General features: G+C 43.5%; 1 protein-coding gene and 1 pseudogene across 1 annotated transcript; both read right to left on the bottom strand.

Annotated features, from left to right (window-relative positions):
- Positions 1 to 742: 742 nt before the first annotated feature.
- On the bottom strand, positions 743 to 11874 carry LOC123060109 (putative disease resistance protein RGA4; annotated as a pseudogene).
- Positions 11875 to 14499: 2625 nt separating this feature from the next.
- On the bottom strand, positions 14500 to 24569 carry LOC123057799 (putative disease resistance protein RGA4). The gene is made up of 7 exons (XM_044480688.1): positions 24353 to 24569; positions 24076 to 24264; positions 22478 to 23532; positions 20264 to 20267; positions 16125 to 17226; positions 15086 to 16086; positions 14500 to 14857 (listed from the first exon to the last, which is right to left on the bottom strand). The coding sequence occupies exons 3-6, from the start codon at positions 23453 to 23455 to the stop codon at positions 15096 to 15098; spliced, it is 3075 nt and encodes a 1024-aa protein (XP_044336623.1). The 5' UTR covers positions 23456 to 23532; positions 24076 to 24264; positions 24353 to 24569; the 3' UTR covers positions 14500 to 14857; positions 15086 to 15095.
- Between the last annotated feature and the right edge of the window lie 1808 nt (positions 24570 to 26377).

The raw sequence follows: 26377 nt of genomic DNA, 5'->3' as shown, positions 1-26377 counted from the left end.
AGCCTCTCTACACGGTGAAGAGGCTATGGAGGAAAATCATTGGACCAGACATTCATTCATGTGTTCTCAAAATATTTCAGGTTTTGTTTGGCAAAAATGAAATAGAAGAATGTTTGAATTATTCAGGAAACTGGTGGGAGTAGTCAACAAATACTACAACACAAGAGAAACACCTCGCTTCAGTTTTGATCACAGCAGCAGTCTAATTAATCTAATATACGGAGCAGTATCCGGTTCCTTCCAACCAAATGGCCACTGCGCTTATCGGTAGCCAAAAACAGAGTGAGTGAAGCGCATGCCCATAGGCCATAGCTAATTAACGTAGGTAAGATGCATCCATCGCCATCACACACAAACTGAGTTCAGAAAAGATAGTACTACTACTGAAGAGCATTGCTATGACAGATGGGACTACTTTCTTCAGCTCGGTTGCAGAGAACAGAGCATACCTTCCAAGCTTCATACTTGACGCTTTCAAAATGCAGCTGAGCGCCTCAGACCTAGTCACCTTCCGTGGTTCCGCCCTACGCCGAACTTCCAGAGCTCTAAGCTGCCGCAGGGTACCTCCTGCCCTGGTTGTTCTCCCAGAGCTCAGCAAACAGCCACCGCACACGCCGTGCCGTGTTCAGTCTGCAGCTCTGTCAGTTTCGTCCACCACTTCCTGCAATAACCAGGATATGTATGCACTATTGTTGCTTATGATTTACGATCCGGCCCAAGTTCAGAGGAAAACAAAACGAAATTCATCACTTCTACTCAAAGCATTCAATCATGCCAAAATGGAAATCATCTGTTACATTCAATACAGGTTCAGTACAGCAGAGGCCTCCGGCCCCAAGTTCAGAAAGAAATAAAAGGAAATCCGTGGGATACACATCTCCAGTACAGCAAAGGTCTCCATCTCAAGTTCAGGAAAAAAAATACAAGACCAAATTCGATACGTTGCAGGGCACTTGCCCTAAGAGAAAGAAACATGACGCTTCCTTCACCAGTTTGCAGTAGATCAGGGTGCTTGCACGTCTTCACCGTCGACAGGCTTAGTATGTTGCCCGTCAAGGCGAGCTGTGGCATCAGTCCAGGCTGCCACAATTATGTTCAGCATATAATTTGAATTAGGGAACAAACCATAGGAAGAAGAGTTTACGACAAGCACATAAGACCAAGGCATCCATTACAAGAAATCTATTGTATTCCTCAGTTAATCAAAGCATCACAAACATGTGGCAGTCCAGAATGAGTAGGGTAGCTTCAGTTTTGGAATCTTGCACTACCGCACATACAAAACACGGGTATTGTTTGTCTCAGCAAGAGGTCAAGGCCTCAAAAACTATTACTACTAATATCATTTTATGGAGGCACACATGTCAGAGTGTATGTGCTGCATGCATATACACGTAATGTAGAAACAAACTAGATTTAGAGAAAAGATTTTGAGAATCTAAGCAACAGTATTGGTTTCCAATGCACACATAAGCAATTTACAGCAGTGTTATACAACACTTAATACCTTGTATGACTGCAATCTACAGCCATGGGCATCTACTAAAGCTAGCTCTTTCAGAACATATACAATCACAGATGAACTAAGCATTTCTGTTGCATAAGCATAACGGCACAACATGTACAGTTTATGTATCTATCCAATGTGATGAAGCAAAAAATTGTGTTGTCAGGATATGAATTATGGTTCAGAGAATCGAAGACATTAAACAGAATTTCCAACCAATATATATGCAGTGTTCATACCTTATGCTTTCATTGCCTTCTAACTGGTAGACAACGTGTAGACATCCAGGGCTTCCCCATGAAGTCGCTGGTGGTGCTCTTGAAGCCCAGGCACCCAGCGGGAAGAGACCTCTTGCATATCCTCACCCAGCCATAGCTGTTGCAAACTTCCCAGCCCCTCTACATGGCTTAAGTTTGGACAACCATGGACATGCAGTTTCGTCACTTGAGGGAGGTTGGAGATCCTCTCCATGCCTTCACATTTCTCAATAAGGAGGAGGTCGGCGAGGTGTGGGAAATCTTCGACAGCCTTCAAGTTGTTTGCTCCAATTAATTTGAGCATCTTCAAGTTGGTGGTGTCCTCTCCAAGCTGCCGCGGGAGAGTCCTCAGCTTCGGGCAATTTTCGAGTCTCAACAGCACCAAACGAGGCAGCAGTGACAACCTTGCAGATTGGGCATCCTCTGGACGAGTCTCAACAGCTCCATCCTCTCTCCCTTCATCGACAGCAAATTCTTCTACTTCTTCAAAAAAAGACCACTCCTCCCAGTTGCGCATATCCCTGATGATCAACCATTCAAGTTTAGGAAAAGCAACTAACTCACTGCATATGGGATCACGATTCCTGTAACCAACAAATTCAGGTCCGACCTTGGTAAGTGCATATGATCCAACAATTAACAGATATTTCAAGTTTGGTAGCTGCCCAAGCGGTGGAAGATCCACACACGATTGTGAATATCTGATGGCCAAGTGTACGAGTGAACACAAATAGGTGGTACCAAACCAGGTGGGGTACCGCCGACCAAAGTATAATCTAATAAATAATTGTTCCAAATTGCGTGGAGGTATTAGCTGCTCAAAGACACTCTCAGCATTGCAAATGTCTTCTTCTTGATATTCTTCCTCTCTTTGTTCAGTCCACTCTAGTGTCAAAACTTTTAGAAGTTTTTTGTCTGCGAGCACTGTATTTGAAGTACAATGTGCCGCATTTTTCAATCTATTCAGATTAAGACTCCTCATCTGGGACACAAAAGACAATTCTTCCAACTCCCATCCATCTTGTACATCAGCATTATCACTTCCATTACCAACAGGAAATCCTTGTAAAGCATTGAGAAACTTCAATTTTCCTATCCCTTTTGGAACATGATTTATGTCTGCACCAATAAGAAAAAAGCATCTTAAATTGCACAATTGGGTCATCGCCAACGGAAGACTGTGCAGAGCTTTACAGTGTCTCAAGCTAAGAACTTGGAGGTTTTTTAGGGAGCCAATGGATTCTGGAAGACAAGATATGCCAGTATAATCTAAATCAAGTAGGCGTAGATGTATCAGTTCTCCTATATAATCCGGAAAGCTTTGCACAAGAGAGTAATTCAGTACCAAAACACGAAGAAGCAGAAATCTCTTGAACAATGTATCCTCAATTCTATGTGGACCACGAATAGTTATGAAAGTCCTCAACTTAACTTTTACCTTATCCATGCTAGGCAACACTAGCATATCCTTCTTAGGTACAACAGTGACACATCGCAGTTTTGACATATCTTCACCCCTTAATGATTCAATATCTCCAACAAAACATTCTTCTCTTGATATATTACAAGCAAGTTGTCTTAAGAGATCATGCATTTTGCATCCAGCCAAGTCAAAATTATTCTTATCTGGTTGGAGGAGGTTACGATGGATTAGCTCATAGTAGTAATCTTCTGCTGTGTCTTCTAATACTTGGCCTTGTTGCTGCTCAACGAAGCCTTCAGATACAAACCACAATAGAGGAAACACTGCTTCAGATGATGTGGTAAGTCATCGTAGCTAAGATACAGAGCTCCTTCTATTTCATCAGAGAGCATGTCCTGGGAGCCAACATATCTGCCCAAAAACCTTTTCCACTCATTCTCTGTACTATCTTTGCATGCCAAAGCACTGGCTGTAACCTTGATTGCAAGCGGAAGGCAACCACATTTACGAACAATTTCAATCCCAATGTTTCTTAAATTCTGCACTTTTTTCTCGTCATCAATGTGCATGCTCTTCCAAAGTAGCTCCCACCCCACCTCTGCTGACATGAGATCAACTCGATGGGTATGCTCTACACCTATTCTCTTGGCAATTTGATCATCTCGTGTGGTTACCAATATTACTCCAGCAACTGTTTCATGTAATGAAATTCTTAGTAAATCCACCCACACATTGGACCGCCACACATCATCGAGAACGAGAAAGAAACTCTTGCCTTTCATTGTTTCTGCAAGCTTTCTCTGCAACTCTGCTTTGGTTTCACCTTGCTTACGATGCACACCAGTATTACGAAGAACCTCTTTCAAAAGACCAATTTCATCGTAGTCTTTCGAAACACAAATCCATGCATGCTTCTTGAAGCTTCCTTTTATTTTTGGGTCATTGTATATCTTTTGAGCTAGTGTCGTCTTACCAACTCCTCCGGTTCCAACAATAGCGAGCTTGTAAGACTTACTTTCCTTGTGTGCAAGCACTAAGTCCACCAACTTCCTGCTAGAATATAAGATCTCCTTTCCCACAAGGTTAGGCTCAACAAGGTCAGAACTTCTTATCAGTTTAGATGTTGGAGCATTTCCAGTAGGTTGTGTATTACTATTGAATGTTAAGAATATCTTGTCCTTTGTAATGTGCTCTATCTTCTTGTTGAGTGCTCTAATCCGAACAGCAACATCATGACGTGGCACGATGTTACGGAAGCTAGAGGAAACTGAAAGGACTTTATGTGCAGCTGATTTGTTTGACGATGATGAAGGATGTTCAGGAAGTAGCTTGCTTCCTTTACATCTAACCACGTCCAAGATTTCATCAGCTTCATATATAACATCTCTCAGTTGACCAAGCCAACTGTTAACTGCTAGCTCTTTTGTCCTTTTCTCAGCATCATATAAACAACACTCTATTAATTCTACTCGTCGCAATACTTTTGTGAGTTCTTTTTCCACTCCTAGGATCAGTATCACCTCATTAGTAATGATATTTTGCAACTTAGTGGCACATGATCTAAGCAAACATTCTAGTATGGTTGCCATCAAGCAGACAAACTCAGCACCAGATATCCAACAAAAACACCAGGGCGACTTGTTTCGGAGAATGACAAAACAGAAAGCTGAAAATGAATGCACAAGGTTTGTTACCATTCTTCAAAATGAGACAAGTCCCGCTAACTTACACTGATATAGAAGATATTAACATATATCACTACTCTTTTCCTTTTGCTTATGAAGCTATGCGATTTAAAATTTCTGCAGGAGGGTCAAACCAAGTACCGAGGTCTGAATTCCCGAGTCTGCATTATGTCCTTTCATTCTTGTGCTTGCAAATTGACGCATGCCTCAGTTTGTATATTAAAATGATTGATTAGTTCGCTTAATTGCTTGCTTACAGGGTGGCTATCAAATGGCAGCTACATAGCATCCTATGCGCTAAATTAAAAAAGTGTTGCATTCAGTTATTTTTGGATCTATTAAAACATATACATATACTAATCATCATTTTTGTGTGATCGATCCAGCTTGTTGATCAATAAATATATTTGACTTTCCTCATGCTAGCCTAGGAATCATGGCATGAATCTCCCAAAGGGTGCAATGGTGGGCACTCATGGTTGTAAACCCACCAACTCCCTGTACTCATTCATTAAAGTAAAGTTGACTGCAAGTCTGTACCTTACGAAGCAGTCTTCCAACAAGGAAAAACCTGTCAATAACGAAGATCAATATTTATCATCTTGAAGAGCCAGTTTGCTTTGATGGTCATTAAGATCTAGCAAGGCTGAGCGCAGAACATAGATGATGGATGATTAATCACCCAGAGAGTAATTAACCATGCTACTGCAGAGCTGTTAGACCTGCAATATAGATAGTACAAGATTATAGATCAACTAGTGAACAAAAGAAGTACCATCCACTGTGTTATAGATCCACAAGTGCAGAACAGTGAGACCAAATAGAACATATACCTGGATACGGTGTGTTTCCTCTCTCCACCGGATCACTCGTTGGATCCTGCTTGAATAATTGATCAGCGGACCAAGACGAAAGGAATGAACAAACGTGACCAAGACAAAACTTCCTCTGCAAGGAGTAGATGCATACGGCGATTAACTGGAGAGAATAGAAGGACCAAATGGCGATTAACTGGAGAGAATAGAAGGACCAAATGAAATCTTCGGATCCTCTTGATTTTTTTTCTCTAATGCTTTACCAGGCCAATTAGTAGCGTACTCGAGAGGCGGAGACAAGCAAGAGCAAATGAAGACTGGCTGGATACCATACAACACTAGGTGCTAAAGCAGCTTCCCTCCTCTGCTTGGGTAAAAAAATGCAGGCTATGGCTGGGCGTGCAGAAAATTCAACAAAGGTAGCGAGCTGCGATGGCGTGCCGAGTCTTCTGAAAGAGACTATAGAAAGTTGCTTAGTGTCATTGTTGTGTAGTAATTTACTAGTAGCATTTGTCACAGCCCACTAACATTAATTTACTGGTAGCAGTCATCACCGCCCAGTGCTAATGGGAATATATCTAATTACAAGCTGATTAATTGGAGAGAATAGAATGAAAATAGTCTTCAAATTCTCTGCTTGATTTACTTATGCCTTACCGAAGCCAATGACAAGCTATTGGAGACAAGCAATAGAGCAAATGAAGCACCGGTGGGATACCCAGAAGAAGCAAACACTAGGTGCTAAAGCCGTCCCCCTCCTCTGCTTCTGTAGAAAAAACAAGCTAAAAGAGACAACATATGCAAACAAAGGCGGTGAACTGGGATGGTGTGCAGAGTCTTGTGAAAGAGACGGCCAAGGTGCTTATTTTCATTGCTGTGTAATTTAAGCCACGTAGCGCTTAGAGTAGTCCTAATGGGAGTATCTAAATGCATTGTTGTGTACCTAACATACCCACCTTATCCTCATCTAGATTGATACTACTCCCTCCGTTCACAAATATAAGATCTTATATTTGTGAACCGAGGGAGTAGTACGTAATGAACAGATTAAGACATCGATCATGTTATCTTTCTTGCGCAGAGAAATCCTCTCCTCCCCAATGCCTTGTAATTTAGCTACGTAGTTAGTGTTCAACCAAAATCTATGTAGCTTACCTCGAGCAGCAGATTGATCCCAAATGGTCTCCGGTCAGATATGGCATTTAAGAGTAGCGATGGCGTTCGGAGAAGCTTATACTAGATGAAATGGTAACAGAGAATTCATTTGAGATTGTTGTGCAGTGGAGCACGAATTTCGGCTACGTACTGAGGAAGATGGAAGGAGGGAGTAGATGAAATGGTAACAGAGAATTCATTTGAGATTGTTGTGCAGTGGAGCACGAATTTCGGCTACGTACTGAGGAAGATGGAGGTTTGGTCATGGTGGTGAACCGAAGAAAAGGGGCTAGCTGGGAGACGGAGAAGGGACTGGAGGAGTGAAACAGAGAGGTTGCCCGTCCTGTTCCTCTGATTATCTCCAGCGGCGGCGACGGCGACGGCAACGGCAACGGCGTGCGGGCAGACGGCCACCCCGCCTCCTCTCCCTACTCTCGACCGCGAGAACGCCGACGCCCAGCTGCCGTCCCGTCGCCTCCATCTCCTCTCGCCGGATCCCAACGGGGCGACCTCGCCGACGTCCAGCTGTCGTCACGCCGTCGCCTTCCACTCCTTTTTTTTTGAGAATCTCCTTCCACTCCTCCTGGGCTCTTTTTCCTGGTCGCAGCTGCGCTGCACAGGCCAGTCCTCCTCACCGCTGGGCTGCCAGCCCATGTAGCGGGTAAGAGCTGCACTTGCGTCTCGAACGCGGGTGCCTCTATACTTACTTTTGTAAAATGACCACTAACTACGTAGCTAAATTACACTACAATTATGAGAATCTAAGCAACAGAAAATAAGTTTGGATTGATAATTCGTATGCCTGCTATCTGTGCGTCCATGGACATCTACTAAAGCACTTTTGGAATATGTACAAGAGATTTAAGCATTTCTGGTGCATAACAGCATACACATAATGTCATTATCGGTATGTATCAGATGAGGCAGAAAACGACATGTCCAGGTGAATACTGAGTATGGTTCAGTAAATCAACGGAACAAAACGACATGTCCAAGTAGTGTACATATGCAGTGGTCGTACCTTGTGTCTTCACCACTCGCATCTAACTGGTAGACAAAGTGTAGATGTCCAGGTCTTCGCCATGAAGCCGTTGGTGCTGGTTTTGAAGCCCAGACATCCAGCAGGAAGAGATCTCTTGCATATCCTCACCCAGCCCCAGCTGCTGCAAACTTACCAACCCCTCTACATGGCTTAGGTTTGGACAGCCATGTAATTGCAGGCCTGTCACTTGAGGGAGGTTGGAGATCCTCTGCAGGCCTTCACATTTCTGAATGTTAAGGAGCTCAGAGAGAAACGGGAGGTCCTCCACGGCCTTCAAGCTGTTTGTACCAATTAATCTGAGCTCTTTCAAGCTGGTGGTCTCCTTTCCAAGTTGTGGCGGGAGAGCCCTCAGCTTCAGGCAGCCTTCGAGTCTCAACAGTACCAAACTAGGCAGCCGTAGAAACCTTGCAGATTGGGCATCCTCTCCCCGTTCATCAGCAGCAACTTCTTCCTCAAAAAAAGACCACGCCTCCCAGTTGGGCATATCCGTGAAGATCAACCATTCAAGTTTAGGGAAAGCAACAATCTCATTACAGACAGGATCACCCTTCTTGCAGCCAACAAATTCAGGTCCAACCTTGCTAACTGCATGTGCTCCATCAATTCTCAGATATTTCAAGTTGGGTAGCTGCCAGATTGGTGGAAGTTCCACACATGATCGTACATTTCGGAGTCTCAGGTGTATCAGTGAATACAAACATGTGGTACCAAACCAGGTGGGATACTGCCGACCAAAGAATCTAGAAATACATAGGTCTTCCAGGCTATGTGGAGGTATTAGCTGCTCAAATACCTTCTCAGTATTGCTAATATCTTCTTCTGAATATGATCCCTCTCCACGTTCAGTCCACTCTAGTACTAGTTCTTTTAGATGTTTTTTGTCTGTCAGCACTGCACCTGTACTGCAATGAGCCAGTCTTTTCAATTTAACAAGACAAACATACCTCATCTGCGACAAAGAAGACAACTCTTCCAACTTCCATCCATCTTGTACGTCAGCATTATCAATTCCATCAACAACGGGATAACCCCTTACAAAAGTGAGGAATTTCAGTTTCCCTATCCCTTTTGGAACTCGATTTATTTCCGTGTCAAAAAGATCAAGACATCTTAAACTGCTCAACTGGGTCACTGCGGAAGGAAGATTGTGCAGATCATGACACGATCTCAAGCTCAGTACTTGAAGGTTCTTTAGGGAGCCAATGGATTCCGGAAGACAAGATGTGCTAGTATAATCTAGATTCAGTAGGCGTAAATGTATCATTTTTCCTATATAATCCGGAATGCTTTGCACAAGTGTGTAATTCAGTACCAAAACACGAAGAAGCAGAAATCTTTTGAACAATGTATCCTCAATTCTCCGTGGACCCTTAACAGTTAGGAAAGTCCTGACCTTAACATCCACCTTATCCACTCTAGGTAACACTAACATATCCTTATTACTGACAGCAGTAACACGTCTAAGTTTTGACATATTTCCATCCCTTAATGTTTCAACATCTCCAATAAAACATTCTTCTCTTGATATATTACAAGCAAGTTGTCTTAAGAGGTCATGCATTCTACATTTAGCGTGGTCAAAACTTATCATTTCTGGCTGGAGGAGATTCCGATGAATTAGCTCATAGTAGTACTCTTCTGCCATGTCTTCTATTAGTTGACCTTGCCGCTCCTCGATGAAGCCTTCAGCAATCCATAACTGGGTAACTTGATTACGGTGAATGACAGAATCTTCAGCATACAGAGCACAATATAGGAAACATTGCTTCAGACGATGTGGTAACTCATCATAGCTAAGATACAAAGCCTCTTCTATTTCATCCAAGAGGATGCTCTCAGATCCAACATATTTGATCAAATACTTTCTCCACTCATTCTCCGTTAGATCTCTACTTGCCAAGGCACTAGCAGTAACCTTGATTGCAAGAGGAAGGCAACCACATTTACGAACAATCTCAATCCCCGTATTTCTTAAATTCTGCACTTCTTTCTCTTCATCAATGTTCATGCTCTTCCAAAGTAGCTCCCATCCCACCTCTACTGACATGAGATCAACTTGGTGAGTATGGTATACACCTATTCTCTTTGTAATTTGATCATCTCGTGTGGTTACCAATATTACTCCGGCAGTTGTTTCATGTAATGCAGGTCTTAAAAAATCCGTCCATACATTGGAGTGCCACACATCATCTAGAACCAGAAAGAAACTCTTCCCTTCAATTGTTTCTGCAAGCTTCCTCTGCAGCTCTGTTATGGTTTCACCTTGCTCATGATGCACACCAATATTCCGGAGAACCTCTTTAAGAAGAGTTATTTGATTGTAGTCTTGTGAAACACAAATCCATGCGTGCATCTTGAAGCTTCCTTTTACTTTCTGATCATTGTATATTTTTTGAGCTAGTGTTGTCTTACCAACTCCTCCGGTTCCAACAATACCGAGCTTGTAAGACTTGTATTCCTTGTGTGCAAGAACTAAGTCTACTAACTTCCTGGTAGAATGTACAATCTCCTTCCCCACAAGGTTGGGCTCAACAAGGTTGGAACTTCTTATAAGTTTTGATGGTTGACCATTTCCAATAGGCTGTGTACTATTATTGAAAGTTGAAAATATCTTGTCATTTGCAATGTTCTCAATCTTTTTATTCAGGCTTCTAATCCGAACAGCAACATCACGACGTGACCTGATGCTACAAAAGCAAGAGGAAACCGAGAGGCCTTTACATGCAACCGATTTGCTTGATGATGATGAAGGATCGTCAGGCAGTAGCTTGCTTCCTTTACATCTAGCCACATCCAGGATTTCATCAACATCATATATAACATCTCTCAGTTGACCAAGCCAGTTGTTTACTGCTTGCTCTTTTGTTCTTCTTTTCTCAGCATCGTATATACAACACTCAATTAGTTCCACTCGCCGCAGCAGTTTTGTGAGCTCTTCTTCCACCCCTAGGATTAGTATGGCCTCATCTGTAATTACATCTTGCAACTTATTGACACTTGATTTAAGCAAAGTTTCAAGTATGGCAGCCATGTATTAGACAAACTCAGCGCCAGAGGTCCACAAAAAACACTAGGATATTCCTTGAGACTATCAGAAACCGAAAGCTGAAAATGGATGCACAAGGTATGATAACATGCTTTGAAAGTAGGACAAGGCTCACGGAATTTATCACTAGTGGGCTGCCATTTACATTTTCAATAATTTAGCATAATATAACTATCCAAATACAGCTTGAGCGCTAGCGCCAAGTATTAAGGTCTAAATTCTTAATCATCTGGCATTCTGTTCTTTAATTTTCTTTCCGGTTGCCAATCTGCATAGTAGACTCCACACCGAACTACTACTGAAAATGTTGCATTTAGTTACAACATACAGTTAGATACAGATTGATCAACCAGCTAATTATTTGTGGTTGTCAAATCCATCTTAACTCTAATTGTTTTCCGACATGCTAGCCTATAAATCATCACAATTCATTCCACTGTAGTTATGAAACTAAGGTCCGAAGCTCTCTGAGGTACGGCAGCAAGTCTTACCTTAGAACCAGTCTTCCAGCCTATCGATAGTTTCAAGATCTCGCAAGGCTGAGTGCAAGCTATAAACGAAATAGATAAAGGAAGATTATCGACCAATCACCAGGAGAAAACCATGGTGCTACACCTGCAATAGATGATACAAGATGATCGACCAACTATTGAACAAAACAGATAGCTAAACTGAATGGAAAAGTTCTGATTGTCAAAAAAAAACTGAATATATATACCTGAATACAGGATTACTTCAATCAACAGTGATCAAGATAAAACTCATCTGCTTGCAGTTGCAGAAGAAGGGAATGAACGAAATCTTCAGATTTCTGAGATTTTGTGATGCATAGCAGAAGCATACTAGAGCCAGTAGATGATAAATACAAGTCAGTATTTTGGCCCTCCTCTGCTTGCGCTTGTGGCCACACAACACGGTCTTTAAATGCGGCAGCTGGAATAGTCTTCTGAAAGAGATTGGTGAGCTGCCCACTGGCTGCTTATTGTCATTGATATTTTATCGACTAGTAGCATTCGTCGGTGCCGTTGAATTGATTAAGTGTGGGTCAATATAAATTATATTCATGAATTAATTCGTGTGGCCTGTACTGTATTTCGACGATAATTCTTTGAGACTTATGGAGGCCACTGTTAAATTCTGAGTTCATCTTTTCAATTTCTTTTTTGTCAGCACACATGAATCAGGTTAGGTCATTCCATAAATAAGAACAATTTTTTTAGGGAGGCATTTTTTTGTTGAAATGCAAGTATTAATCCCAAAACAATTTAATGCATTTAAATACAAAAATTAGAAACAGAGGGATATTGTTTTGTGTTATACCGGAGCCGGCTGAGAGGACACATACAGCAGTTTGTGTAGAAAGGCCTCGCTACAGTTTTGATTGCAGACAACAGTCTAACTAATCTAATTATACTAGAGCCAAGCAAGAGCAAAGGATATTGGCTAGCTACCATGCACACCAGTATATAATAAATACTACTACCTCCGTCTCAAAATATAAGACGTTTTCTTAGGCCTACGAAAACGTCTTATATTTTGAGATGGAGATAGTAGTGGCCTACGAAAACGTCTTATATTTTGAGACGGAGGTAGTAGTCAGTATCTTGGCCCTCCTCTGCTTGCGTTTGTGGTCACGACAACATAGTCTTTAAAGGCAGAGAGCAGGAATAGTCTTCTGAAAGATATTGGCGAGCTACCGGTAGCAATCGCCGGTGCCAATAATGAATAGATTAAGTTTGGATCAATATAAATCATATTCACGAATTAATACGCGTGACCTGCTCTATATCTCGGTGATAATTTATTGACACTTACGAAGGCCGCCGTTAAATTCTAAGCTCATGTTTTTATTTATACTTATTGTTTGTCAGAAAACATGAATCCAGTTAGCTCATGCAACAAATAGGCAACAGTTTTTTTTTTTGAAACCAAAGTATTGATCCCAGAACAAATTAAGTGCAAGTGTTTTTGAAGACAACAATTAAAAACAGAGGCATGATGTCTTGTGTTATACAGGAGCCAGCTGCGAGGACATATGCAGCAGTTTGCATTTAACTGTAGTACACTATACACCAATACATTGCAGGCAAACTGTCTAAATAATCTTCCATGCAAATATAAAGTGTAATAAATCCAATATATTCATTTCCCTCCAACTAAACGGCTATCCTGCATTTATATTTAACTAAGATGCGGATAAGATGCATCCATCTGCATCACAGTAGACACTTAGGCCGCGTTCGGCTCCTCTCCGCTCCCTCCACTCTGCTCCGGAGCGGACGAGCCTCTAGCTCATTTTTACGGAGCGGCCTAAACTGAGCTCTACAACTCCGCGGAGTCGGAGCGGATGGGATGGATTCCGAACACGGCCTTAATTGTGTTCAGAAAAGATAGTAGCGAAGAGCATCATTGCATTTGCAGAGAACAGAGCTTGTGTCTTTCAGAGAGCTCATGCTTCTCCCCTAGACTAGATAGCTGCTTCAGAACGTACTTGGGCACCTCCGTTGTCGTCGCCGGCCTCCCTTTGCTGTTTGCTCAAGTTCCAGAGCTCCGGCGCAGGGTTTTGCTCCTGGAGCTTAGCAACAGCAACCTTCGCCGCTCTGCACAGGTTCCTGACGTGTTTATTCTGTAGCTGTGTCAGGTCGGCATCACCTTCGTCCTCCATCAGACGTCTACGTTTTCCTTCACCAGATCACACACACAGATTTGACGATACATACAGGTTATACACGTTCGATGCGGCAAACCCCCAGATGTCAATTCCATTCAAAGAAGAAAATCATCGGTTACATCCAAAGAGCGAAACCGTGTCACTGTCAGGACCCAACACTTGGTAACTCCCTGAAAATCTGAACATTACTGAAGAATTCAACACTTACCGTACATCCGCAGCTCGCTTACCCTTTCGCTGCGGCGGATGACTCGAAACCATCCATCTCGGATCCAAGGGATCATAGTCACCCGCCGTTACCTCCTTCCCTTGCTTGTTTGTGTGATGGGCTATATAACCTGTGTAAGCTAGAAGGCATGTCTATCTTATCTCTTATATATTTGGGGTTGAACCCTAGAAGGCCGCCGCCATGTTCTGGCCGGCATAAACCCCCTTCTGTAATCAAGTACTTTCTCCAATAGAATCCCTCTCAGTGCATTGCTTTCCTTGCGTGATCTCTGAATCTTGAGCATCTCTGACCTCAACTAGTTCAGAGCATGACAGTCACGCACGATAGGTACAGTGTGCAGCAAAGAAATAAATTCACTGCTTAAGTTTAAAGAATGAAACCACACACATGCACACCATCGATCAGCTTGGAGCGATGGCGGGTTTTGCTCAGTGTGCTCAGACAGTTGCGAACTGAACTGTGTCCCCTGAAAATAAAACCTGTCTTGATTAATTGATTGCAGTCCGTCCATGAGTGCTGCAACCTTATTAGTCTCGCACATAAGATTTAAGTTTTGATCACATCCAATCCAGCGTGGGAGTAAACAAATACTATACACACGAGACGCGCCTCGCTTCAGTTTGATTACAGGCAACGTTCCAATTAACCAAATATGTCCAATTCCTCCCAACTAAACTAAACAGCCACTGCGCCTATCAGTAGCGAAAAACAGATCATACACTTAGCTTAAAAAAACACAGATAAAACGTACGAGAGTATCATCAATCTCCATCACACAATAAATTAAGTTCAGAAAAGAAAACGATAGTAGTACCACTGAAGAGCACTGCATTGCACTTTTAAGTTTTTTGGCAGATGGTGTGGCTATTAAGTAGTTTCTGCAGTTTCCTTCTTCTTCTTCTTCTTCTTCTTCAGCTCCATCACAGAGAACAGAACTTTGCCCCTTGTCCTTCACGCTTCTCCTCCCACTGATAGCTCCTTGAACAAACTTGTCGCCACCTTTCACCGTTTGCCCATATTATCAACTCTAAGAGGAAAATTACGAGAACGTAAGCAATAGCAGGGGTTTACAGTACATGTTAGTTAAAGAAGGAACACACACAAGCAACTTAGAGCAACATCAATAACTCATACGCTTGCAGTCTGCTGCCAATGGAAATCAAAAAAGAATTCTGTTGCATAAGCGAATTATGGTTGCTGGAGAATCAAAGATGCAATGCTAAATATCAAACCAGCAGGCAGTTTTCAGATATACCTTGAGCCATCTAACTACTAGGCGAAGTGTAGACATCCAGGTCTTCGCCATGAAGTCGCTGGTGCTGCTCTTGAAGCCCAGGCACCCAGCGTGAAGAGATCTCTTGCATATTCCCGCCAAGCCTCAGCTGCTGCAAACTGTCCAGCCCCACTACATGGCTTAAGTTTGGACAACCACCTACATGCAGCTCTGTCACTTGAGGGAGGTTGCAGATCCTCTTCAGGCCTTCACAAAACCCAATAACAAGGACCTCAGAGAGCACAGGGCGGTTCTCCACGGCCTTCAAGTTGTTTAGTCCTCTTAAGCTGAGCTCCTTCAAACAAGCGGTGCCCTTTCCAAGCTGTTGCGGGAGATCCCTCAGCTTCGGGCAACCGTGAAGTTGCAATTCCAACAGACGAGGCAGCAGTCGCACCCTTGCAGGTTGGGCATCCTCTTTTCGGATCTCAGCAGCTCCATCCTCTCCCCTTACACCAGCAACACCAACTTCTTCCTCAAAAAAAGACCACTCCTCCCAGTTGGGCATATCTTCGAAGATCAACCATTCAAGTTTTGGGAAAGCAACCCACTCATCACATACAGGATCACCCTTCTTGCAGCCAGCAAATTCAGGTCCAACCTTGGTAACTGCATGTGCTCCCTCAATTTTCAGAAATTTCAAGTTGGGTAGCTGCCAGGTCGGTGGAAGTTCCACACATGATCGTACATTTCTGAGTATCAGGTGTATTAATGAAGACAAATAGGTGGTACCAAACCAGGTGGGATACCGCTGACCAAAGAATTGAAAAATACATAGGAATTCCAGGTTGTGCGGAGGTATTAGCTGCTCAATGACCTTCTCGGTATTACTAACATCTTCTTCTGAATATGACCCCTCTCCACGTTCAGTCCACTCTAGTATTAGAGTTTTTAGATGGTTTTTGTCCCTAAGCATTGTATTTGTACTGCAGTAAGCTGCTCTTTCCAATTTAACAAGAGAAAGATACCTCATCTGTGAGTGGTTGCTATATCAATATAGCGGGGCGTAAGCCTATTTCGGTACAAAGAAGACAACTCTTCCAACTTCCATCCATCTTGTATAACAGCATTATCACTTCCATCACCAACAGGATAATCTCTTAAATAAGTGAGGAGCTTCAGTTTCCCCATGCCTTTTGGAACCTGATTTATTTCTATGCCAAAAAGATCAAGGCATCTTAAACTGCACAACAGGGTCATTGCCAGAGGAAGACTGTGCAGATAATAACACCATCTCAAGCTCAGTACTTGAAGGTTCTTTAGGGAGCCAATGGATTCCGGAAGACAAGATATGCCAGTATAATCCAGATTAAGTAGACGTAGATGTATCAATTTTCCTATATAGCCTGGGATGCTTTGTACAAGTGAGTAATTCAGTACCAAAACACGAAGAAGAAGAAGAAATCTCTTGAACAATGTATCCTCAATTCTCCATGGACCCTTAACAGTTAGGAAAGTCCTCACCTTAACATCCACCTTATCCTTGCTAGGTAACACTAACATATCCTTCTTAGTCGCGACAACAGTAACACGTCTAAGTTTTGACATATTTCCTCCCCTTAATGTTTCAACATCTCCAATAAAACATTCTTCTCTTGATATATTACAAGCAAGTTGTCTTAAGAGGTCATGCATTCTGCATTTAGCCTGGTCAAAACTTATCATTTCTGGCTGGAGGAGATTCCGATGAATTAGCTCATAGTAGTACTCTTCTGCTGTGTCTTCTATTAGTTGACCTTGCTGCTCCTCGATGAAGCCTTCGGCAATCCATAACCAGGTAACTTCATCACGTTCAATGACAGAATCTTCAACATACAAAGCACAATAAAGGAAACACTGCTTCAAACGATGTGGTAACTCATCATAGCTTAGATACAAAGCTTCTTCTATTTCATCCAAGAGGATGCTCTGAGAGCCAATAAATCTACCCAAATACCTTTTCCACTCATTCTCTGTTAGTTCTCTGCTTGACAAAGCACTAGCGGTAACCTTGATTGCAAGAGGAAGGCGACCACATTTACGAACAATCTCAATCCCTGTGTTTCTTAAATTCTGCACTTCTTTCTCTTCGTCAATGTTCATGCTCTTCCAAAGCAGCTCCCATCCCATCTCTACTGACATGAGATCTGTGCGATTGCGATAAACGTCTTGCCGATCCAGGCCGACGTGTTGCGTGTTAAATAGAGGGGTTGCGAGCCCGATACGCGTACATGTCGTTGGAGAGATTACAACTTGGGAAAGAAGAATACAAGGGATAACAAGATAAAGACTACATGAATATCTATCCTGTCTAACTACTCCTCCTTCGGTAGAGATCCTCCTTGCTGAACACGCCATCATGTCACGCATATTGTGTTTAACACCCTCCCTTAATCACAACTTCATCAAGTTGAGATTATACTTGAAAGCCTCAAAACTTTTTGTAGGAAGAGCTTTGGTAAACCCATCTGCAACTTGGTCTTGGGAGTGAATAAACCGAATGTCTAAGAGTTTGTTTCCAACTCTCTCACGAACAAAGTGAAAATCTATCTCAATATGTTTACTTCTAGCATGGAAAACTGGATTTGCTGACAAATAGGTAGCACCTAGATTATCACACCATAGACATGGAGCCTTAGTGTTTTTCATGCCTAGTTCTTTCAAAATTGACTGCACCCATATGATCTCTGCGGTTGCATTGGCCAATGCTTTGTATTCTACTTCTGTGCTAGATCTAGAAACCGTGGCTTGCTTCCTTGCACTCCAAGATATCAAATTAGGTCCAAAGAATACTGCAAAACCACCGGTTGCGCGTCTATCATCTAAGCATCCTGCCCAATCTGAGTCAGAGAAAGCACTGATAAGTGTGGAAGATGACTTGCTAAAATTCAAACCAATGCTTAATGTATTTTTCACATATCTCACTATGCGCTTTGCAGCAGTCAAGTGAACTGTGGTAGGTGCATGAAGGAATTGACATACTTTATTGACAGCAAATGAGATATCTGGCCGTGTCAATGTCAAGTATTGAAGAGCACCTACCAAACTTCTGTACTTTGTACTATTTTCTGAGTCCAGAAGTTCTCCTTCAGTAAGAGATAATTTTTCTGTGCTAGATAAAGGAGTGGGCGCAGGCTTACAACTCTGTAGACCAGCCTTTTTCACTAAGTCTGTTGCATACTTTTCTTGAGAGAGATGAAGGCCATCCTTGTGCTGCTTAACCTCAATGCCAAGAAAGTAGTGTAGATCTCCTAGATCCTTGAGAGCAAATTCTGCACTTAAATCCTTCAACAGTGCTGTTATTGCTTCGTCAGATGAACTTGTCACAATTATATCATCAACATAAATGAGAACAAATATGGATATTTTTGACTTGTTATAAATGAATAATGAAGTGTCAGACTTTGAAGGAATAAAACCAAGTGCTTGCATCTTTTTACTGAGACGAGAATACCACGCTCTTGGAGCCTATTTCAGTCCATACAAAGCCTTGTCAAGTTTGCACACATGAAGTGGTACCTGTGCATTTACAAACCCAGGCGGTTGTTTCATGTAAACCTCTTCTTCCAGAACACCATGAAGAAACGCGTTCTGAACGTCTAGCTGTCGTAGACTCCATCCCCTAGACACAGCAATGGACAGGACAAGGCGTATGGTAGCTGCTTTAACAACTGGACTAAATGTGTCCTCATAGTCAATACCATACCTTTGTTTAAAACCCTTTGCAACAAGTCTGGCTTTGTAGCGGTCAATAGTTCCATCAGCTTTTCTTTTTATCCTAAAGACCCACTTGCAGTCAATAAGATTTTTACCTTGTCTTGGAGGAACCAGGTGCCATGTTTTATTTTTCCTTAATGCCACAATTTCATCATGCATTGCCTTTCTCCAATGTGCATCACCGAGGGCCTCTTCAAGAGTATTGGGTTCTCCTGGTTCACCTGTTGAACAGATCATCCCATATTTTGCAACATGTTTATAATCAATGGGTTTAATCAGACCTTGTTGTAGCCGTGTGCGACGTGAAGTGGTAGCAGGATGCACTGCAGAGAGCCCTGGCGCAGAAGATCCCATACCCGGATCAGGTTGATCCTCTACCGATCCCGAGGAGGATCCGATCGCAGCTCCAGAACAGGCGTTGTCGATAGTAGCAGCCGGGTCTGGATCTTCTGTGGTCACCAGCTGTGATGCATGCGGCGAATCAGCCACAGAAGATCTGGGCCGACCGGCGTCATCATCTCCTCGTGATTGCCCCGGCCCCACTTCGGCAGGATCTGTCCCCGCACTCGTCGGGCGAGTCACAGCCCGCCGCTTGTAAACAAGCTGTTGGGCCTGAGGCCGTGAACGGTCCAGGCCAGCACCGGCCCGCCAACTGTCCGCTGGCGATTGGTGCGCGCGAGGAGAGTCCCCACGGCCTGCCAGGGTCCGCCGCGTGGCTGGCGTGGGTGGATCGGTGCGCCCACCCGCGGCTGTCGCGGCTGCACACGGGCCCGCACCTGCGCCTGTCGGATTCTGTGCAGCAGATCCGCGGTAGAGTTCTGATCCCGAGGCAGATTCGCTGCGCAACGGCAGCACCTGCCCAGATCCCGAGGGGGATTTGCTGCCTAGGTCAGGGCACATGAAATATGGAGCTGCTGCACTGTTTTCTTCACCATTTTCTAGGATTTTGGCGCCGCTATTTCCTGTATCATCACAAGGCTCATAAAAAGTGATTAGTAGGGTTAGTCAACATATGATCATCACAATTAGTAATGCCCCCTTGATCATAGCCAGAGAGATGCGGTGGCAGAAGCAAGATTTCCTTGCGTAGGAGAGCACCGGCATTGGGATGTAGGTCCGCAAAGGGAAACTTGGTCTCATCAAACACGACATCTCGTGAGATGTAGACCCGTCCGGTGGAGATGTCAAGACACTTGACACCTTTGTGCTGAGCACTATAGCCAAGAAAAGCACATTGCTTTGATCGAAACATGAGTTTGCGATTGTTGTACGGACGGAGATTTGGCCAACAAGCACAGCCAAAGACACGGAGAGATGTGTAGTCTGGTTTAACATGGAGAAGGCGTTCCATAGGTGTTTCACTATTGATGACACGACTAGGGAGCATGTTGATGATGTGAACAGCTGTAAGAAATGCCTCATCCCAGAATTTGAGGGGCATAGAAGCTCCTGCTAGAAGGGCCAGACCGACCTCAACTATATGCCTATGCTTGCGTTCGGCCGACCCGTTTTGTTGATGAGCGTGTGGGCATGATACATGGTGAGATATGCCTATGTTTTGGAAGAAGGAATTGAGTTTCTCGTATTCCCCTCCCCAATCAGATTGAACAGCTATAATTTTGCTGTCAAACTTCCTTTCAACGAGTGCTTGGAAGTTTTTAAAAACTTGAAACACGTCGGATCTTTTCTTAAGAAGATAGATCCAGGTGAACTTGCTATAGTCATCAATAAAACTAACATAGTAAGTGTGTCTGCCAACAGAGGAGGGAGCAGGGCCCCATACATCAGAAAAGATCAATTGCAAAGGTTTAGTGGAGACACTAGTAGATATAGGATATGGTAATTGATGACTTTTAGCACACTGACATGAATCACAAATAGTTTCAGTATTTCGCTCACCAACAAACGGGAGTTTATTTTTCCTAAGTAGCTTTTCAACTAAAGAAAAAGAGGCATGTCCTAAACGATCGTGCCATCGTGTGGAAGAAAGCTTGATAGCACCACAAGCTTGTTTATTGAATCTTCTAAACTCCGGAATCAACGGGTAGAGCCCTCGAACACATCTACCTCGATAGAGCACTTTCTTCGTTGCCTGATCCTTGATCAAAAAGAAATAAGGATGAAACTCGAGAAAAACATGATTGTCAATAGCAATTCTATGAACAGAGAGAAGATTTTTGTGGGCACTAGGGACATGCAAGATTCTTTTGAGATGTATTTTGCGTTTGGGGGTATTAAAAATTGAATGACCAATGTGACGTATGCCCATACCTTCACCACTGGCCGTGTGGATTTGATCTTTTCCATGATACTTCTCCTTCATGGTGACCTTCTCAAGCTCATTGGTGATGTGATTGGTGGCTCCACTATCGACATACCAATTTGTGTCGACCCCATAGGAACCATCGGCGGCAGCAGCAACTTTTTCTTCATCTTGTGAGGAATCACCATCATCATCTTCGTAACGGTACCAACAGTCCCTCGCCGTGTGACCAAGTTTGCCACAAATTTGGCAGCGAGGGAGGTCCGGACGCGATCTGTTGGAGCCGCCACCACGGCGCCCTTTTGCGCTGCCAGAGCGCCCGCCGCCGCGGGTGTTGTTGGAGAAGCCGCCGCCACCGCCGCCACTGGACCTCCCCTTGCCACGAGAGGAGGAACGAGGGCGAGAGCCGCCACCGCGACCTCTGGAGACAGAGTTGGCCGAGGACCGGAAGCCGCTGCCGCCGCCGGAGCCGTGAAACTGCGCCATACGCTGATCAAAGTTGCTAAGCATAGCGAAAAGCTCATCAAGGGTTACCGGAGTGACTCGGGCATCCAAGGCGGAGACGAGGGGCTGATAGTCTTGGTCCAGCCCGTGGATGATGTAGGATATGAGCTCGTCGTCTTGGATCGGTTTTCTCGCCGCGGCGAGCTCATCAGCAAGCCCCCTCATGGTGGTGAAGAAGGAGGACACCGATTGGCTGCCCTTCTGCGCGTTGATCAGCGCCGTGCGAATGTTGTTGACGCGGCTGAGGGACTGCGACGAGAACATGCTCGCCAGCGCCACCCAGAGTTCGCGCGCCATGGTGATCGCAGTCACCGTGACGAGCACCTCCTTGGATAGGTGTTGGAGTAGATATCCAAGGACCTGCTGATCCTCCTTCACCCAGAGCGGATGGAGAGGATTCGACCCCTCGGTTTCTTTCCCAGCGGCATCTTTGGTGACGTGGGTTTTGGCCGGCTCGGTCGACGTGCCGTCGACGTAGTGATAGACGCCGGCGCCCCGCAGCTGTGGCGTGATCTGAGTCCGCCACAGGATGTAGTTGGTGCTGGAGAGTTTCTCCGTGACTCCGCCGCTGAGGTTTGGCTGGAAGGAGGAGGAGGTGGAGGAAGACATGCTGCGCACTTTGGTGGAGATGGGTAGCTAGGGTTTTGGGAAGAAGGTAGCTCTGTATACCATGTGCGATTGCGGTAAACGTCTTGCCGATCCAGGCCGACGTGCTGCGTGTTAAATAGAGGGGTTGCGAGCCCGATACGCGTACATGTCGTTGGAGAGATTAGAACTTGGGAAAGAAGAATACAAGGGATAACAAGATAAAGACTACATGAATATCTATCCTGTCTAACTACTCCTCCTTCGGTAGAGATCCTCCTTGCTGAACACGCCATCATGTCACGCATATTGTGTTTAACAAGATCAACTCGGTGTGCATGGTGTACACCTATTCTCTTTGTAATTTGATCATCTCGTGTGGTTACCAATATTACTCCGATTGTTGTTTCTTGTAATACAGGTCTTAATAAATCCGTCCATACATTGAAATGCCACACATCATCTAGAACCAGAAAGAAACTCTTCCCTTCTATTGTTTCTGCAAGCTTCCTTTGTAGCTCTGTTATGGTTTCCCCTTGCTCATGATGCACACCAATATTCCGAAGAACCTCTTTAAGAAGAGTTACTTCATTGTAGTCTCGTGAAACACAAATCCATGCGTGCATCTTGAAGCTTCCTTTTAATTTTTGGTCATTATATATTTTCTGAGCTAGTGTTGTCTTACCAACTCCTCCTGTTCCAACAATACCAAGCTTGTAAGACTTGTCTTCCTTGTGCGCAAGCACCAAGTCCACCAGTTTCCTGCTAGAATGTATGATCTCCTTCCCCACAAGGTTGGGCTCAACAAGATTGGAGCTTCTTATCAGTTTGGATGTTGGACCATTTCTAGTAGGCTGTATACTAGTGTTGAATGTTAAGAATATCTTGTCCTTTGAAATGTTCTCTATCTTTTTGTTGAGGCTTCTAATGCGAACAGCAACATCACGACGTGACCAGATGTTACACAAGCAAGAGGAGACTGAGAGGCCTTTACATGCAGCTGATTTGCTTGATGATGACGATGAAGGTTCATCAGACAGTAGCTTGTTTCCTTTACATCTAGCCACGTCCAGGATTTCATCAACATCATATATAACATCTCTCAGTTGACCAAGCCAATTGTTCACCGCTAGCTCTTTTGTCCTCCTTTTCTCAGCATCATATATGCAACATTTTATCAGTTCTACTCGTCGCAGGACTTCTCTGAGCTCTTCTTCCACCCCGAGGATTAGTATGGCCTCATCTGTAATGATATTCTGCAACTTACTGGCACATGATCCAAGCAACGATTCAAGTATGGCTGCCATCGATCAGACAGACTCGGCAAGGGAGATCCACCCAAACCGCCACGGTGACTTGTTCTGAGAATAGCAGAAATTGGAAGCTGAAAATGAATGCACAGGGTATCTTATCATGCTTTGATAAATTTAGATAAGGATCGACGGATAAACTAGAAGATATCACTACTTAGTTGCTATTACATTTAGAATAGATTTTGCATAATGAAAGCTATGTACGCAATCGTACATACAGATTCAGCAACTTGAGTAGCACCATGTATCGAGGACTAAATTCCAGAGCTGCTACTGAGTCCCTTCAATTTATTTTCCGTTCTTGCAAATTTACATGTATGAAAGAAATACTTATTGGTTTGTCTTGCCCAGTTTACATATTGATCAAATCACAGAAAATGTCGCATCGCATTATATTTCTATCTCTTACGGAAGATAGATTAATCATCCGGCCAAGTTTTTTTTTTCTGATCTATCTTCTCAATGAATAGCCCTAATGCTAGCTTAGGAATCATGAAACTAACTACTCCCTCCGTCCCACAATATAAGCTTGCAAAAACATCTTATATTGTGGGAAGGAGGGAGTAATATATTTGGCTGTGGTAATGAAAGTTAAGTCGATTGCAAGTCATTACCTCACAAACTACTTTTCCAACAAGGAAAAACCGTCAATAATAAGAATCAATATATAGTGATCATCATGCATCTCGAAGAAGCAGTTTGCTACTTTTAAGATCACGCAAGGTTGGGTGCAAGCTAGAATCGAGATAGATAATAGAAGATTATCGGTCAATCACCAAGTGAAAACGTTGTTGCTGCTACACCTGCAACATCAAGATAATACAAGATTATCAAGTAACGCCCACTGTGTTATAGATCCAGAAGTGTAGAACATTGAGATCAAACACATACCTGGATATGACGGGCCGGTAACTCCACAAGATCAAACGACGAACACAAGCGGACCAAGACAAGCTTCATTCGGGTATGAAGAAGAGTAAGAACAGAGCAGAACAAAATATTGAGGAAATTGGTGAACTCGGCAGGGAATTTCTTTGGTTTGAAGCAAGCATTAGTCGCATAAGGCTGGTGTTGAAGAAGGCTTTGGTGCTGGCTAGAAGAGAAAAGAGACGAGGATGCACATCTTTGTTTACTTGGACATGGGGCTAACTAACGATCCCTTCCTTCAAACCATTGCAGCAAAAGCAAAAGCACTCAAGGTGGCTCACTTTCTCTTTCTTGGTGATTGAACCTGATGCCTTACCTGAGCCAGTAGCAGCATATACTGGAAAGCCAAGCAACAGCAAAGCACTCATTTGGAATTAATTTGATACCCAAACAACACTAGCAGATAAGGCCCCCTCCTCTGCTTCCATTATTAATTCATGCTTCAGGATATATTTGACCAAACAACATTAGCTCATCATTTTTAGCTCACCAAGCGGCACCATAGATTTACGATCAATAAGAGAAACAAAGCAGAATCTGCACATGCCACAATTGCCAGTACAGAACTATGTCCCCTAAAGGAGATTTGCGATACAGCTTACGAATGACTATATCGTATCCATCACAGTTAATCCAAGCAGTCAATGAGGTTCAACTTGGGGTTACTACAGAGGTAACTAGAGCACACTTGCCAACAAAATTTCTTTCAAGATTAACTGCACTAGCTAGCTACTCGTCGTCCTTAATTCTCTTGAGCAGCTTGGCAGCCCACCGGCGCAGCCTTTTCTTCAGGGTGAAGCCAACCACGACGCCAAATACAAAGCTGACGGCGCCAACCTTGGTGCATGTTGACAGAGACACCACCCGGCTGCAATAACATAACTTGAGTCAGGGGTTACACACTTACAGTAGAACACATACAGCTTTACAGCAACACAAATTTTACGATTGCATATTTAACTTACTGACCAGCGACCAATGAAGATGCTCACACACTAGATCACAAAATTAATTGTGCCCACTGACAAAAAAAGGACGCTACACACTCTTGGCTCAACAGCAACGCACTTTGCATTCAGTTCCCTGATCTATTCAGTTCACCTTCTGTACACGGTGAAGAGGCTACGGAGGATAATCGTTGGACCAGACATTTTCAGAGCAGTCCTCTCTCCTCTCTCCTCGGGCAATTACTCAGTTTGTGGTAGATCTTTGGACTGACATGACACAGGTCCAGGTGCAGCATGACACCGTGGACTCGTTGACTTGGCGCTGGTCTACCAATGGTGCAGCTCGTTTGGTGTTTTACCTGGAAAGAGGGAAATGAGCGCATCTTCAAGCACATTGCGCATCGAGAATGAAGCTTCCCTTCCCTTTGATCGATCTGGCCAGCTTCTGCTCATGTGACTGTTGTATTTGTTTTCTTTTTTTTCCTTTTGCGGTATCACCGGCTGTAACACTCCCCTCTTATTGCAATGAAAAGCTACGCTGACTCGCTGAGCAGTTGACAACATTTCACTAAAAAAAATGCTACAAACTTGTGGAGATTACAGTTTGTTAGTGAGCGCAACTCAGTGATTAACTTTAGTCCTAAGCACAAGATGATCCATTCATGTGTTGTCAAAATATCTCAGGATTTTTTTTGGGCAAAAAGGAAACAGAAGAATTTTTGACTTATTTAGGAAACTGTCCGAAGTAGTAAACAAATACAACCTCTGTTCCTAAATGTAAGTCGTTTTTGGCAGTTTAACCCGCTGCCGTTTTGATCACAGCCAGCAGTCTAATTAATTTAATATAACACGTATCTAATTCCTTGCAACCAAATGGCCACTGAGCTTAGCAGTATCCAGAAACAGAGTAAGTGCAGCGCATGCCCGTAGCTAATTAAGACGCAGATAAGATGTATCGATCAATCGCATCGCATACTAATTGAGTTCAGATAAGTGTTGTACTACTGAAGAGCATTGCAATGCAGTAGTTTCTTCATCTCGG

The sequence above is a fragment of the Triticum aestivum genome, chromosome 3A (assembly GCF_018294505.1).
Source record: "Triticum aestivum cultivar Chinese Spring chromosome 3A, IWGSC CS RefSeq v2.1, whole genome shotgun sequence".
NCBI lineage: Eukaryota > Viridiplantae > Streptophyta > Magnoliopsida > Poales > Poaceae > Triticum > Triticum aestivum.
Note: the sequence above shows the minus strand (reverse complement) of the source record. Positions and strands in the feature narration are given on the sequence as shown.